The sequence below is a fragment of the Nestor notabilis genome, unplaced genomic scaffold (genome assembly GCF_000696875.1).
Source record: "Nestor notabilis isolate BGI_N333 unplaced genomic scaffold, ASM69687v1 scaffold18852, whole genome shotgun sequence".
NCBI lineage: Eukaryota > Metazoa > Chordata > Aves > Psittaciformes > Psittacidae > Nestor > Nestor notabilis.
Window position 1 is genome coordinate 13,270 of NW_009920344.1, and position 16,079 is coordinate 29,348.

The following is a 16,079-nucleotide window of genomic DNA, read 5'->3' on the forward strand; positions in this document are numbered from 1 at the left end:
GAGATGGAACGGCTGGTAATTTTTTCTCTTCCTTTTAGTTTTTCATGGCATTTTAGCATTTGGACAATGTCCATCCCAGATCTGGCCACCAGGAATGTACAGCAAAGCATAGGCTGACATGTTTTGAAATTCAAATGTTGCCTGCTTCAGATGCCTTGTTTATCATTGCTGTCCATGAAGCTAATGCTTAAATAGTGTCCTGCTGTAACAGCTTGGATAGGGATAAACCATTCAGCCATCTTAAAAAATGTTGGAACCCATGTAAATTGCCTTCAGTCATCCTGTGAGCTCTGTTAAAATGCCTACGTACATAAAACCCACAAATTACACTGCAGGGATCCAGCACTTTCTGCTTTAGATGATTTTTGTGGTAAGTGGGTAAAAAAAAGAGACTTCACTACAAGCTGCTCAGCCATGTGTGCTATAGTGTCAGGTATACATTGGTATGGGTTCAACATCCATCATCAGAGCTTTCTCTGCTTGGTTGTGGTTTTTCCTTCTGAATATTTTCATTAAAATACAGGCCTCCTTGCTTCTCCCCCTCACAAAATAGAGAGTAGAAGAGAGGGCCAGAGTTTCTATCTTTGTTTCTAGTCAAAATGTAAAGCAGTGCATACTGCTTCAGCTTGGGGAGAAACTTGGGAGTAAAATGTAAATTATGTATTACCGAAACAACTTTTGGGTAGGAAAAACATAGAGGTCTTCAGAACACACAAAGATAGTTGGAAAAGTCTTATTGAAACTGTCTCTGAAAGCATACTTAGTATTTCTTTGAAAAAAGTTTTCTCTGACCCTATTAACATGCATTAATATTATACTGATTTTACTGCCCACCCAGAAACCAGGGTTGTTAGATGGCCAATTTGTATTGCTGAGTCTTAGATTTGAGACATTAAATTTGTGTGCTTTATTTAAAGTCATCATGGATTTGAGCAAAGTGGGGGTAGGATACTCTTAAACCTGTCTAGTTTGCATACAGGTAGCAAACCTGCAGGGGAGTTCACTTCTCAGGCAGGCCAGGTTGAAAAACCATGAGAAGCAGTGGGATGTGGGAGCAGTGGGATGCCCATCAGGAAGCCAATAGCAGTAGCCTGTTGGTTGTGCAGGGCCACTGCTCCAGTTTCAAGCTGCTCCTGCAAGCAGGTTCAGCTGAAGGATGGTAACCCATTCACGTCTCCCTCCCATCTCCCCTATGTCCTTTATGCAAGTTGGTGAAGAACCTGTTGTGTGAGCAGGAGGCTGACATTTTATCTCTAATAGGCTCAGCACTGTAGCCTTTAAGATACATTGCTGTTGGTTTGCAAGATGTGAAAATGTTCATCTTTGCCTGCTTAAAGCCAGGGCTATAGAGTTGAGGTGTAAAGGGGCAGCAGGCACAGCCCCTTTCACCTTTGGTGAGTGGCACAGTGTGTATCTCTGCCCTGCCTTGTCCCCTTCGCCCACCGAAACCTCTGCTGGCTCCCTGTGAAGGGTCAGCTTCTTGGGAGCAGGGGCTGGGCTCACTGGGGCAAGGAGGGCCAGCTCTGAGTGAAAAGACTGGGCAGTTTAGGGAAGGTTCTTATGCTTGTGCATGCATGAGTGGGAAGCATCAGCAGAAATGCTGGTGGGTTGTTTCTCTCTCCTTGCCGCCTTCTCCCTGCTGTTCTCTCACTCCTATAGGAAGTCTCCTCTCTTTTCCCTACTCCTGGTGGTTTAGTGTGTGCAAAGGGCTGTTTGCTTCTTATCAGAGGGTTTTCCAGACAGTCGTGCTGTAAACCCGTGGATAATCAGTCATAAAAGACAACATAGTAGAGCGTATTTGTATTTCAAAGAGAATAGGGGAGGGGTGTTTTGTTTTGAGTTTGTTTGTTTTGTGAGGGATGGAAGATACGGAGTTGTTTCACTATTCAGTAATGCTAGAAATTGTTCTGGGTTTTTATATGGATATAATGACTCCCTTCCCACTTCCCCCATTTCTTTTCTGACCAGACAGTACTTACTATTAAGTTCTGATTCTTTAAAAAGAGAATTTGCCTACTGTTTTTCCAAGCATGTTAAAGTTTTTGAAAAAATAGTATGTTTTGAATATTGTGTATAATTTGAACATGAAGTAACTTCATCGTGCTTGAGTCCATCTTCTGTTCAAGATCCTGCTCGATATTTTTCTTTCCCCCTTACTAGGGCTATCTGGTGAAAGAGTTGACTATCAGGAGAGCGCCTCCTTCCAATGGTTTGAGAGTCTGAAAAATGCCATAAACAGGCTTTTAGATATCTGAGAAGAAGTATATATTAAAAAAAAAAAAATAAAATCCACACATCAGCTGCTTGTACATTAGGGCCTGTCCTGTTTTGGTTTTATTTTTGCCCTTTTGTGTGGATCTGGTCATGGGTCCATCCAAACAGGGTCTTTATGTATCAAGCCTGAGCTTCCAAAGAGCAGTTTTATCTGACCTTGTGTACCCTGGGATGGACAAAGGTTAGAGATCCAGGTCTGCCAGGTCTCTTTCTTTTTTTTTTTGGCGGGGAGGGAAGGTTGGGAGTGGGTGGGAGAAGGAGTGATTAAAAAACCCCAACTAAACAAGCACCCATGGATAGCAAACACTGTGCTTTGGGGTTTCAGTGCTGAGTAAAAGTTCAGATTGAGTGGTAGGTGGATGGCAGGAAGAATGTAGTCCCTCTTTGCATAAGCATCAAACCTTCCACACTGTGTTTTTGAGGCAAGATATAGACAGAAGAAAAATGAAGGACTACTCAGACAACTTAATCAGAAACACAAGCCTCATTTTTAGAGCATTAGACTGCTCTATGGCCCAGATACGAAGTGGAGAGTATCTTTCTTTGCACCAGCACTGCCCCTGTAGCTATTCTGCTGGCACAGAGTAGTTTTGGGGTGTTGTGTTTGATAGCAGCTATTCACTTCTACTACAATAATTAAAAATCCAGAATCTATGCATGCGTCATAATCTGACTTAGTGTCTGTCCCTGGTCTCTTCTACTTGCTTTCACGTTTTTTTTCTTTTTGTTTTTCATATAAATTATTCTATGAGTTTTACTTGTGCTTTGTTTGCTTTCTAAGTGACAGAGGCTTCCCTGGAATTTTGTATTTGAGCTGCTGCTATAGCCTGTGTATGAAACCAAATGATTGCTGTCATTGCCCAAAGAAATAAAAAGGGAATTAAAAAAAAAAGAAAATTAAATTTAAAAATAAAATTAAAAAAGGTAAAAAATACAAATAGTGAAGATGCACATTTCAGGGCTTTTCTTTTTGTTTCTAAATTATTTAAACATCTGAGTTTTAATTTGCTCCCATGCACCAAAGAGAAAAGACATGTATGTACTTGTGTAGAATTTGGTGTTTCTCCTTCATTAGATTTACCTTTTTGGGCTGGGTTCACCCAAATGAGCTGAAGGCTGATGCCACTTCTGTTCTGCCAGCCTGTTCCGCTGTGACTCTCGGAGCAGGAGGAACCAGGGTTCTGGTCACTGCCATCCCTCCAGCGTTACTGCTGAGCGCTGGGGACTGATGGGATGGCACGACATTGCTCCTGGACCTTGCACAGGGCTGGTGGGTCACAGCCTGCTGCTGCATCCTCTCCAGCCCAGCTGATCAGACATTGCATCTTGGTGTAGGGATGTTTATACAAATTTTAAGTATGGTACTCTGACAAGCAGAAGTCAGAGCTATTCAGCTATTGCTGAAGCTAGCCCAGAAGCCTTATAAACAAGGAAAAAAAATTATCACTGTGATCTAAGAATGTTCAATGAGATTCAGTAGCTATTGAATTTTTTTTTTAAGAGGAGATCTTGCCTTTTTTTTCCTATCTGACATAAAAGCCCAATTGTGGTAGCTGCTGGAACTGAAAGGCAGCCTTTCTCTTCAGCCCATGGGGAGGTTGGGGGTGGAACAGCACAGCCAACATAGTCAGATAGATATTAAGGCCATCTGTTTTGTTTGATGCCCGCTCATTTGAATAGCACTGAACATGATTTTTGTACTGCTGGTTTTTAGGCAGTACAGTGTATTTCCTCTAGATGGTGGTAGGTACTTAAAAATTACACATGCAATATCTGCATGACACCTTCCATAGTCCAGCTGTTAGTACTGATCTATAAACATATGCTTGTTAATGAAATTCTGCCCAGGAATTGTGTTGGGGGAGATTTCAGCTTATACGACTGATGCCCGAATGAGCAATAATAAAATTCAAGGACCTTATTCCATAGTCCACATTTTTACGGTCAAAAGAAGTTTTCATTAAGTTTATTCAGCAAATAGGAAATAATACAGAATATCTCTGTGCCTGGTTTGCATTAATGCATTTACAATTCAGTAAGATGTCCTCATGTGAGGGGAAAATGAAATGAAAATATTTTTTAATTTGCAAGGTGATAGTGCTTTAAAATTATGGTTGTTAGAGCTTACGTAAATCTCCCGTACAGCTCAGAAAAACCTCATATACATGTTTTATAAATTGGCACTGTATCTTTTTATAGACCCTTTAAACACAAAGTACCCAAGCTGTATGTAAAAGTGTAAGTGACTTGCCTCTTACAGAAAGCCCAGCCAAGTACGCAAAGGCTAGATGAAGGTAATTTTTCCTACCACTAGTATTCGACAGTCTGTGTAGCACTGCAGAATAGCTACTTAACATCAATTTAGTTTAGTAAATTAACAAGTGTCATGTAATAGGATAAAAAAAACTCTGCAGTATATAACTAATACTGACAACTTAGTAGATTTTCAGGAACATTCAGTTTTAATTATGTTCCAAAGCATTCCTGGGGGGGGTCTGTAATTCACACTTTGGATTATTAAATATACTTAATTTTTGTGGCTATATGGGCCAGGAAGAAATTCATTTCAGGAGACGTGTTCTCATTTACAGGATTTAAGTACCGCACTGGAGCTCTAGTCTTCAGGCTCTTGCCCTCAGCGTGATTTGAAAGGGAGCTTCTGCATAGGTACTATAGGGGCAAAAGGGCACTGGTCTGAACAGTGCTCTTATTTTGGAAGCCAGTAGCATTTCTTCAGGAGCCTAATACACGCCTGCAGGTACAGGAACTAGTTCTGCACAAAGCTGTCTGCTCAGTTTCTCCCTAGAGGCTGACTTTGCTCCATTCCACTTATCTCTTCTGCTTTTACCAGTCCATTTCTTCTGCATCTGTAACAGGAAGGTAAAGATGAGGTGTGATAATCTGGTCCCTGTACCCCATCCTCTGTCCTGAGCTGAGGTGGTCCCTCTGCAGCTCTACTCCATGCGGGTGCCTTTGCCATGAGAGGCTGCCTGTGCATCCTCTGTAAGAGATGGACATGGAATACGGGCACTTTTCCTGAATTCTGTGCTGCTAGTGGTAACCTCAGAGCCAAAAGACTATAGCAAAACAAGGGCTGAAAATGAGAAAGTAAGTGTAGCTGGAGTGAGAAACTGTTGCAGACTGAAGGGGAAGGATAGTTGGTGAGCTGTTCTCACCACCCAGTTAAAGCCTAGCTTTGAAATCAGCATCTCACTATCTGGCACATGTGAAATTACCAGCTCCTTAGAAATGCAGGAAGGAAAGACAACCCTTTTTCCTGCCTCTTGTCTGTGGGATACTGAATGCATTTGTAATAAAGTAAGTTTGGGAAGCTTCTGCTGCTCTCTTCCCCAGTCTTTCCACCTCTTTCCCCACCATCCTTTTAGACTAGCTACCGCTCCAAGCTTTTGCTATGAAGCTTGGTTGTTTTTAAAGAGCAACAGTGGAAAAGTACTGTTCCTTGGTAGCTGAAAAGAGCAACAGCCTCTTCAGGCAAAGGGAGCCCTGGCTGCATGGAGTAACCATAATTCTCATTAGCATTGGTCACACAGGGTAGAGTGCACCTGTATTTTTAATGTAATCTGGGGTTATCCAGTTGTTAATAGCATTTATCTAAAGAGCTTCCTGCTTGCCGCAGCTGATTAACCAAGTCTTGCCCTGATATCTATATAAAGTGTCACCTTTATGCATTTGTAAAACTCATACATGTGCAGAGATCCACAGAAAATACATGCAGACATTTTAGGCTGTTAGAAAAGACATTATATGGGGAAATAAACTCAAAGGTTTGCAAGGCTTGATTGAACACCCTACCCGCCTGCCAGAGCCAATTTTAAACCAATTTCCCTCTTGTGACATACCTTTTTTCTTTCCCCTCTACTGTGTTCAATGTCACAAATAACTTGTGTCATACTTCTTGCAGAATTATTGGCTGGATTTTCCATGTGCTACTGCTTTTGCACTTTTCATTCCAGGGGTGCTTCCCCTTCTCGCTCCTTGACTTGTAAATTTATGCTGGAAACAGTTAAATGCAGATGTGCTGTAGATGGAATGAGTTGGCTGAGATGAAATGATGAGAATAGAGCGTATAAAATAACCGCAGAGCTTCCTGTCCATAAGCCTCTCAGCACATGTCAAAATAGAAGTGAGAGATATCAGTATTTCTGTAATGTGGCTGAAAGTTCATCAGGAGTTTTTTGAAGACTGGCAGAGATTTTCCTGCAAATTTTGAGCTTTAATGAGCATCTGGGACTTGTGGAAAAAAATTATCCTGTTTTTTCCTTTTTCCTGGCTGCTCAGCAAAGGGCAATTTGCAGTGAGAGCCCCTTACCTGAGCGCTTAGGTTAGGATAAGCAGCAGCTGCGCTTTGGAATTTGCCATTTCCTATTATTATTGAAGGGATGGAGGCTTGGCAGGGGGTAACCTGATATACCCTGTTGTTGCAGGGAAGGATGTCCTGATGTCATTTATAGATGTTTCCCATCTATAAAACCATTACGCTGACTGTATGAAAGGGCCAGGCCCGATGCCGTCACAACAGGGAGAGCTGCATAATTACCAGCGGTCCCAGCCAGCACTTGCACAGTGCTTTAGGAATTGGGTTGCGTGGCCAAAAGACTTAGTAAGAGGGAGGACAGCGGCATTGGAGGGGTAAGGGAAGAGGCAGTGGTTGCCTTGAGGCAGCAGGGCTCTGGGGAGTTATAATTATGTTGATCATTTGGGGTTGAAAGTTGTCTGCAGAATTTGCTTGGACCCATTTTGTGGAAAATACAAGCTTGCAATTGCTGCTCTGCAGCTGCCCCAGGCTCTGTTACTTCAGCGGCTCGTCCGTGCCGGTGCTGGTACAAGAGGCTTCAGAGGGAACCTGGGAATAAGCTACCTGAAGGCAAAACTTCTGTCTTGTAGCACTGTCTAGGTTGGGTATTGCTTGGAAATTGATGGGTTCAGATGGGTTCTCCAGCTCAGAAATGCAGCTCTTAACTACGGGTGATGTGGGGTGATGTGAATGCGTAGTGCATACAACTGCGTAATCTCTTGGTAGCTGTATAAAGTGCTGTGTGCTTGTACACTGGTATTAATCTTTCATGAAACTCCAATGTCTTGCTGAAGGGAAGGGGCAGGCAATGCATTGCCCCAACTGCTTTGCTTGATCCTTGTTATTACTTGCTGTTGGGCATAGGGAGTGTTGGGACTGTCACAAGTAGCTGCTTTGCAAATCATAATTGCGAATGTAATGCCAGGTAGAGCTTGGAAAGTGAGTATGTCTGCAGTGGTTCTTGGGGAAGGAGGCTGAGGGTTTTGGTTTTCTGGCTTTCCTTTTAAATACTACTTAAAAAAAAGTAGGATTTCCTAGAAATCAGAAATGAGCTCATTAGTGCAGGTATTAATGCCAAGCATGGAACTCTCACAGAGGTCTTTTTTTCCAGCACAACTTTCAATAGGCTTATGGTAAGCATTTTTTTTTAAATATTATTTTTCTTCTTCAGCAAAAGAAACATGAGATCACATAAAAGAATTACCCCTTAAAAATGTAAAAGAAAATAGTCTGAAACTGAAGTTACAGGAAGCTATGCATACAGTAGTATAAAACAAATATAGCTTTCTGGTACTTTATGAAAATTATCATATAGATCTAGAAATCCTTAGAGCATTAAATGTTTGTAGCAACTTGAAATGCGTCAGGTCAAACTGGCACAGCTATTCAGATTCTCAAGTTTGACATGTTGGTATGAATCCCTAGGGAATTTGAGTTAACTGGTAAATAAAGATTTCCCCCCTATCTGTGCATTTGACATCTGTTGTATTTTAGACATGATGCCTCATTTTTCTGTTAATGATCCTAAAACTGTGTGTTTCAAAATGGGGACAACCTCTCTCCCAAGAAAAGGGAATCAAAAGTTAGCAAAGCAGAAAATCAAGAAAAGTCAGGAATGAGTGAGATCATGGAAAATCTGTGTGAAATTTGGCAGCTTTGTAGGAGTATAGCGTAAGTGTAAAGTGGAACCATTAGTGATTTATGCAGTGACCTCAGTGGACATGTGTACATACAAATGGGGTATGGTTACAACAACCTGAATAAACAATATTAAGATTTTGTACGTTGGAAAGATAAGTAAGTGTTAGGGCATCTTATTTAAGTAGCAATTAATTTCTGTGAAATGTACTTTTAATTTTTTAAGTTCTTCTTCCATGTGAACTCTGATTCTTCATCTTGCATTGTAATTTATTTATGTATATGTTTATCTCTAAGTGTTACACATACAGATGGAACTGGAGGGCTTTAATCTTTCACTCTAAAAAAACTCCCATACCAAGCAAACAAACCCAAAAAAACCCAGAAAACTTCTTCTAATGTCATCAGCTCACATGTAATGCTTAGTGCTATTATCTTTTTTTCTTAAACTAGGAACGACAGCGGCTGGAGACAATCCTCAATCTGTGTGCAGAATACTCCAAATCCGACAGCGACCCGGCTGCAGCTACAACAGTTGCTGATGTTCAAAAAATTAACAAAGAACTTGAAAAACTTCAGCTCTCTGATGAGGATTCGGTGTTCGAAGACTCCCAGATGAATCTGGAAACAAGGTTCAGAGGCCACTTGAAGTCATCTGCAAGCGATTCGGATTTCTCGGAGCTGAGCAGCCACAGTCGTGGCACTGGTGCTCTCCTCTCCTCTAGAGGGTTGAGAACCGAGGAGCACTTCAATGAAAGTGCAAAGTCCCCACCTTTTGCTGCTCCTGGCTTCCTGAAGGATGCCACCGAATCATCCTACCTGAGCATCACACCAAAGGTAACGCTCTGTAGGAGGAAAGAGTACAATCCAGGTTTGACCACTGGAAATCCTCCTATAGGAGCCGGCTTTCCTGGCAGGGCCATAATTAGGAGGTCTTAGGTGTGAGAATTAATCTAGGAACTCACACAGTTTAGCAGCCTGCAGATGATTGTTTCATCTTCTGTGGAAGCTATTGGTACTGGAAGGGTGGGTTGGTTGGGTTTTTTTTTCAGAAGTATGTACAGTTCAGGAAGAGTCTTAAGATTTTCTGAGGGAGAAGTGTTTGCTTGAACAGTCATAGCTACCTAAATAAGGAGGGTTTTAGGAATCCTGTTTAGCACCGTGCTGGGATATAGGAGGGAAGGGAAGCTCTGCTATCTTCTCCAGCCTGAGGCTGCTGTCTTCTGTAAGAGGAGGATGTTTTTTCTCATGGGCAAACCAGAACAGTTGCACAGGAGGTAAAGAAGCGTTCTGTGAGCCTGTCCTGCCTCCTTTCCCAGGGCTGGACCTGAGCCACTTGTAATCACCTGTTGCCTCTCCTGGGGTGTGCAGTGGCAGCCAGCCTCCTGCCTCCCTCACCCAGCTCCTGTGTTTAATGAGCTGCAGCTCCTTTCCTGTGTACTTTGCACTGCTATTCCATTCCTGAAGGGAGACTGTCCTTTAAAGAACAAGCTAGCAGCATTCATAACGATTTCCTTCAGCTAGGGCAGCAGCAGCATCCTCTGGGCTGGGGCGGGGGCCTTTCATAGTTTTGGGTCAGTGCCCAGGCTCTGGTGTGCCAGACCAGCAGTGCAGCAAATCCTGGTGACAGGCCGGGTATTAAATAGCTGTATTCAAGAGTTAGAATCAGGAGCATAAGAAGGCCAAGCAAAGCCAGAAAACCAGGTTTCTGTTTAACAGATTCAAGTCTTCAAAATACTTTGTGTATTCTTTTTATTATTATTTACACACTGTGTCAGTTTCAGCATGGTTATATGCCTGACATAAATTGTATTTAACCTTTGCTAACTTACTTACATCTTTATTGTCAGTAGAAGTATGTAGGTTTAGAAGAAGAGAGGTGTGATAGCGAAGTATTTTAACTTATAAGGGGGTATGTGTCTGGAAATCTGCTGAGTCTTTCAGTGTGAAATTATGCAGAACAGAAACATGCTATTATGGTTTTACTTGGTCTTTCTGTGTTGAAAGGTAGAAGGACATTTCATTTACAAGTTACTGTGGTCTTGCATTTCTTTCCCATTTGTTGCTTTCTTCATGCAAGTCAGAGATCCAATTTTAAATCCTTATTAGGAAATTGAAATCGAAGATGTTATGTCAGCATTATCCGAACAGGATACCGGGCAAAAAAGAGGCTTTCCTGCTAGGATTACTAATGCTAATCAAGGAATACCATTCATTCATTCATTGTAAAGTGTGTTCTGCTAAGCCCTCAGAAAAGCAGTAACAAGCAACTGTGTTAATGAAACACAGCTCATTGTTTTAAAATATCAAGATCAGATTTGTTCAGGACAAAATGCCTGCTCTCAGAATAGCCATTCAGTAGCTGAGCTGAGCCTCTTTGGAGCAAGGCTGTGTGGTCCAGTGTTTAACACTGCCCTGCTCACAGCCCACCTCTAATTCTGACCGGGGACAATGAGTGAGCAGCTTTACCAGGGTAATTGGATCTCAAGCCCCTGGGGTCAGATCAACATGAAGAATATGTTTGAAACTCAATATTCTTTGATCTAGCCTTTGCTGGTGTAAGATCACAGGTGTTTCCTTCATAATGTCGTTTAATTCTTGGCACAGTCATCTAGTAAGTAAATGTAAGTAAATCTAGTAAGGAAATGAAAAAAGCAACGTTAAAGGGTACTACTTCCTCAGTGCTAACTGGGGAGACAGAACCAACTTTTGTCATTTTACAGAAGCTGTCCATCTTAATGGCTGGTTACAAAAATGTCTATCCTACCGCCTGGCTTTTATTATATGAACAGCTGAAATTCACATAAAAAATATCTTTATCTGTCTGTTATTTTTATGAGGGAGCAATTGGATTTTTACAACCTAGATAGCACAGCATGTAAAGTATTCTCAAAGGTTAGGTTTTAGTAATTCCTGTAGAATGAATATTATTTACTGTTAAGTATGGAATTTACTTCCAATGCCTGGAAGTAAACTATCATGTTTGTTTCTCTTGTACACCTTCTAAATATAGAAATAGCAATATAGTAGATATGAAATATGTAGTGGGTTCAAAACCAGCAGTACTGTGCTTGAACACTGTATGAAAGGGGAAAGATTGTGTTTAGCTCTCTTTCTAATGAACCTCTTGTAACATGCAACTGCAGATACCAGAATGCACAAGTGATGAGCAAAGAGGGCAGGAGCTTGGTCGACTGGAGGAGGAGCGCATAGTAATACTAAATAACTTGGAAGAACTTGAGCAGAAGATCAAAGATTTAAATGACCAGATGGATGAATCTTCAAGAGAGGTATGAAATATGTTTTTGTTTTAGAAGTTGTGCTTGTTAGGTATGTCTACATAGCATAAGTCTGGTGAGTTCAGCAAGTACGTAGGGAATTCATATTCTGTGCTTTTTCACCAGGATTAGGCACAGACTGATGGACCTGGTGGTCTCCTACTATGAAGGTTATTTTTCCCCAGCTGGGAGATGGATGTGATGCTCAGATTAGACTTTCCCAGCTGTAACCATTATACTCCTAAATGGAATTGAAACAATCTTGCTTGTTTAATGGTCACTCAGTTGATCTAAATACCTTGTGTCACTTGGGAGTTTTATGGTGGTATCTCCTGTGACCGTTTAAAGAGAAAGGAAGTGAGACAACTTCCTCTAAAACCTCTTCAGCTTTACAGTGGCGAGGGTATGTTGGCACCCACTTGTCTTCTGGAATCTCACAGTTGCAGCCTAAGCTGGCCAGGCATTTGGGTTGTGCTTGTTCCAATTATCAGCGACAGGAAAGAAACAGCTGTTCCAGAAGGGTTTCCTATGGAGCCTGAGCACGGAGAATCGGTACAGTATCATAACAGGAGGAAGCACAGAGAAGAGATAGAACAGAAAAAGTTTTGGAAAAAAGTATCTTCAAACTTAAGTTGGTTTGGATTTTATTTTGTAGTTTTTAAGTTGCAGGTTTATTTTTTCTTAGATTTGTTGATCTCTTTTTAACTTTCGTGGCAGTAAAACTTATTTCCCTCTTCCATCCCCTCCCCCTTTTTTAAATGTTTCTGTCTTGTGAATAATCACCTGCTCACTCCCCTTTCCCCAGAAAATAGTATGTATCAAGATTTCTTCATAATCTGGACTGCTTCTGAAAACTGTTTTGTGTTCCTAGTTGGATATGGAATGTGCCCTTTTGGATGGGGAACAGAAATCTGAAACAACAGAGCTGCTGAAAGAGAAGGAAATATTGGATCATCTAAACAGAAAAATAGCTGAGCTGGAGAGAAATGTTATTGGTGAAAAGACAAAGGTAATTGAGTTAGCTAGATGTTTGCTCTGTTCCGCTTGATCTTCAAAATACATTTGTATGATTAACATATTGATGGAGGTTATTTTATGAAGTACTGTCTAAGTAAATTTACTTGATAAATGTGGAAGAAAAATATAGTTGTCTTGACATCATCTTTCTGTAAAAAATCTGATTTCCCAAGGTATGCTTGACAAGGAAAATATAGTATGCTTAAGTAAAAAGACCTGACCTAATGTAAAGATATTTTTGATTAATAGAACATCCATACAGGGCTTGGACTTGGGTTATCTGTTGTTTAAAAGAATAGTATTGATTGAACTGTTCCACTACCTTCCATTGTTCTATATTTTAAATTGGAAATAAAATAAAAAATCCTTTCTCAGCAAAGGAACAGAATGAAAGAAGGCTATGGTTTCAGAAAATGCCTTTATTATTATATAGAATATATGATGTATGACATCTGTCAAGCATGTAATTTTAAAGCAATTATGTTGGTTTATTTTGTTTGCTGACTGACTGCAATTTTAATCCTGTAGAACATTCTCTCTGTGATTAAGTCCAAGGAATTAATCAGTTTTCCTATACAGTCAGATAATTGCTCTCAGATATGCAGCAAATATACACATATATAAAAGCATGTATTTCAAAATAGGATAGTACTATAATGAGATTTTAAGTACAGAAATGGAAAGAGCCTAGAAGATGAAGCTGTCCCCCTCCAACCAGGGAGCACTGGCCCCCTCCAGCAGGCCCTCGGGTGGCCTCTCCGGGCACGCAGTTACCTTCTCCACAGGGGATGAGCCATGGCCAATAATATCTCAAGGTCGGGAAGTTTTTCCAGGGCTTTCAGCCAGTAATGTTTCTTTTTAAATTTCATCCTCTATCTCATAATTTAAACCTGTCACTTGTGGAAATACTTGAGCTAGTGTCTTCCCCCCCTTTTCTTTTTTTTTCCCAGCTTTCCAGAAATATCTGGAAGTCTTCTGCTTTGTTTGCTTTTTCTTAGACAAGCTGCACGTTTTTAGCTTTTTCACAGTTCCCATTTAACTCACGTCTCACAGCTTGCATTATCTTATGCTGAGCTTTTTGTCTTCAGTTGCTGCCTGATTGCTGTTTTGTGGCTGTCCTCACTGAGCCTGTGCCTGAGGAGAATGGTGCTCCCACCTCTCCACCCTGTGGCGTGGCAGCACACATCCAGTTTAAGCTTTTGTGGACTTTTCTGCTTGCGCTTTCCTTGTTCTCATGTGCTCCTCAGTGATCATTCAGCTTTCGATGTGGTCACATTTGAAGTTGTCCATAGAATGTGTTGCATAGCTGATTTTTAGTATAAAGATGAGTTGAAAGTTGGGAACAGAAGATACGGTGGTGCAAACATATACCTTCTGAAAGGATGCTGCTAGAAGTTGTGGTTGGTAGGTGGTAACAAATTATGTGTCCAGAAATTCAAGAGATCTTTTGCCTTTTATATTTTTTTTTCTCTAGTAGCCTCAAAGTTCAATGAAAATAACAGAAATTATTTTACAATATGTGAGGGTTTCGAATTTCCTTTCAGTCATATGACGGAACATAAGTGAGTAGCTGTCAGAAAATTAAAATTCCAGGTCTAGAGTAAATTTTCAGTTGGACTGAAACAGGGAAAGCAACCTAGAAAAAGCACTTCTGTTATTTAAAAGGCGTGTTCATTCTAAACATTTTTTTTCAGTATGAAGCATGCCACTAGTCAGATCAGACACAATATTTTAGTTGTCTTTTCTGCTGTGTTCCTTTTCTTTCTTAAACAAACGAAAACCCAGCTGTGAGTGTGTGCTCTAGACTTAAAGCTACAGCTCAGTTAATACTGAAATTATCTTTGTAGAAATAAACTCTAAGAAAGCCCACAGGTTTTGTTCTGGAAGGTGTCTGAAAGCGTTGTATGAAAGTGGAAGTTTAAGGAAGAAATGGGAGACAAGCTTCTGCGAATGGGCAAAATACAGAGTGACAGCTGAAGGGTTCTGGAGAAAGTAGTGTTAACCAGCAAAACAGATGGCACTGATTGTGTCAACAAATCAAAGTTCTGGCTGGCTTGAAACAGCAGCATTTTTTAAAGCTTGATTTGTGTGTCTGTACAACTAAGGTGGCAGCCCTACAAATCTGATGCCAGATAGGCGACATCTTGCCTCTGTAGTAGTGCAGAATCAACCCCCCCCGAAAAGGGGTGCTGGGGTGTGAGCTGTAGGTGGTCCTTTTTGCTGAAATAGTTTGAAAAGCTCAGGTTTTGACCAGTAGTTGCCACGCTGTTGATAGTACTTTTTGTGTTGTTTCTTGCAAGGACAAGTGTCCTAATGTCCACACAGTGATCACAGTTTCTTTTAGTTGCCCATGTTCACCCCTAATAATACCAGTGGTCTCGGTTTTGATGAAGCTTCCTGGCAAGAAGCTGTCTGGTCCCATCGCTCAGAGAGTGGTTACATTTCTGTCAGGGTAAGGGAGTAACATCCGAACGCACCGCATGGTGTCGTCTTGAGGTGAGAGTTAATTTCACTCTCAAAAACGTGGTGCGGTGTTGCTGCTGTACATGATGGCACTTGTCTCTGGAGCGACTTCAGCAGCTCCTGGAATTTGCCACTGATCTCAGCACCTGTTTGACAGGAAACCCCTGCCTGGTTGTGTTTCATCCTTACCATGCACCTGTTTGAAAAACTTGTGAAATTCTTGAAAAGAGAGATCATAAACTACAACCTAATTATTAGGCCATGTTAGTACTTGGAATAGACTATGGTGGAAGCTCTTGTACTACTTTCTGCCCAATTCTTTGATTTATTTTTTTTTAATGCCCTGTGCACAATTCACTTAGATAAGGACAGAAAGCTTTGCCAAGTTTTGCACAGTTTTAAAGCCACAGATTTCAGCCGTTGCAAGGCAAGAGAATCAGCTGGAAAACTTGAAGGCAAGAGAGTCGTGACTTCAGTTTCAGGCCATGCCAGCGTGCTCTTTGCTGCGGTACACTGTCTGTGTCCCAGCACCTTACTTGTAAATCAGGAAGGGATTTTGCAAGTGGGTTTGTACATTGTATGGTAAGCTGCATTCTGATTTTGTTTGAGTCCATGCTCAGACCTGCCTGAGCACATGGCAGGACTCATGGTGAGGAAGAACAGATGAATTGGTGGGGAAGACAGTGTGGAGCACACCCTGCAGTGGGTTTCAAAGTGTTTCCCTTTCTTTTGTGAGCATGCCACCGTACACATTGTAAGGAACAAAGCAATTAGGGTTGTTCTACTTAGGTTTTGGAAGTAATAGCTATGAGCAGTTGCTGTTTTGAAAAGATGATGACAGAGCCTTTTAGCCCCATTTCGGGACTCAGAATAGTTCTGGCTGTGGTGCATCTCTGCCAGGTGCAAGTGCTACCAGGACTTGGTTGTCCTGGCTGGGGTAGCTACTTCCAGAGCTGTTTGGTGTGGCCTGTGCTTTCAGCTACACTGGAAATCGTGCTAGTGTATGGAGGAAGGTCTGGCTTTGTCTCTGTGGCCATGCTTTTTGAGCACAGCTTACAATCATCTCATTCTTTTCCTTTGTCCCTTCTCCTTCT

The 16,079-nt window shown here is 41.3% G+C and overlaps 1 protein-coding gene across 1 annotated transcript in view; it reads left to right on the plus strand.

Moving 5' to 3' along the window:
• Positions 1-16,079, plus strand: part of PHLDB2 (pleckstrin homology-like domain, family B, member 2) — a 54,557-nt gene that overhangs the window by 4,734 nt on the left and 33,744 nt on the right. The window contains exons 2-5 of the mRNA XM_010010623.1: positions 1-15; positions 8,681-9,064; positions 11,374-11,517; positions 12,377-12,514. The exon at positions 1-15 is cut by the window's left edge and continues 1,352 nt beyond it. Of these exons, the coding sequence (XP_010008925.1) occupies positions 1-15; positions 8,681-9,064; positions 11,374-11,517; positions 12,377-12,514 (681 nt within the window). The remainder of the gene's footprint in view (positions 16-8,680; positions 9,065-11,373; positions 11,518-12,376; positions 12,515-16,079) is intronic.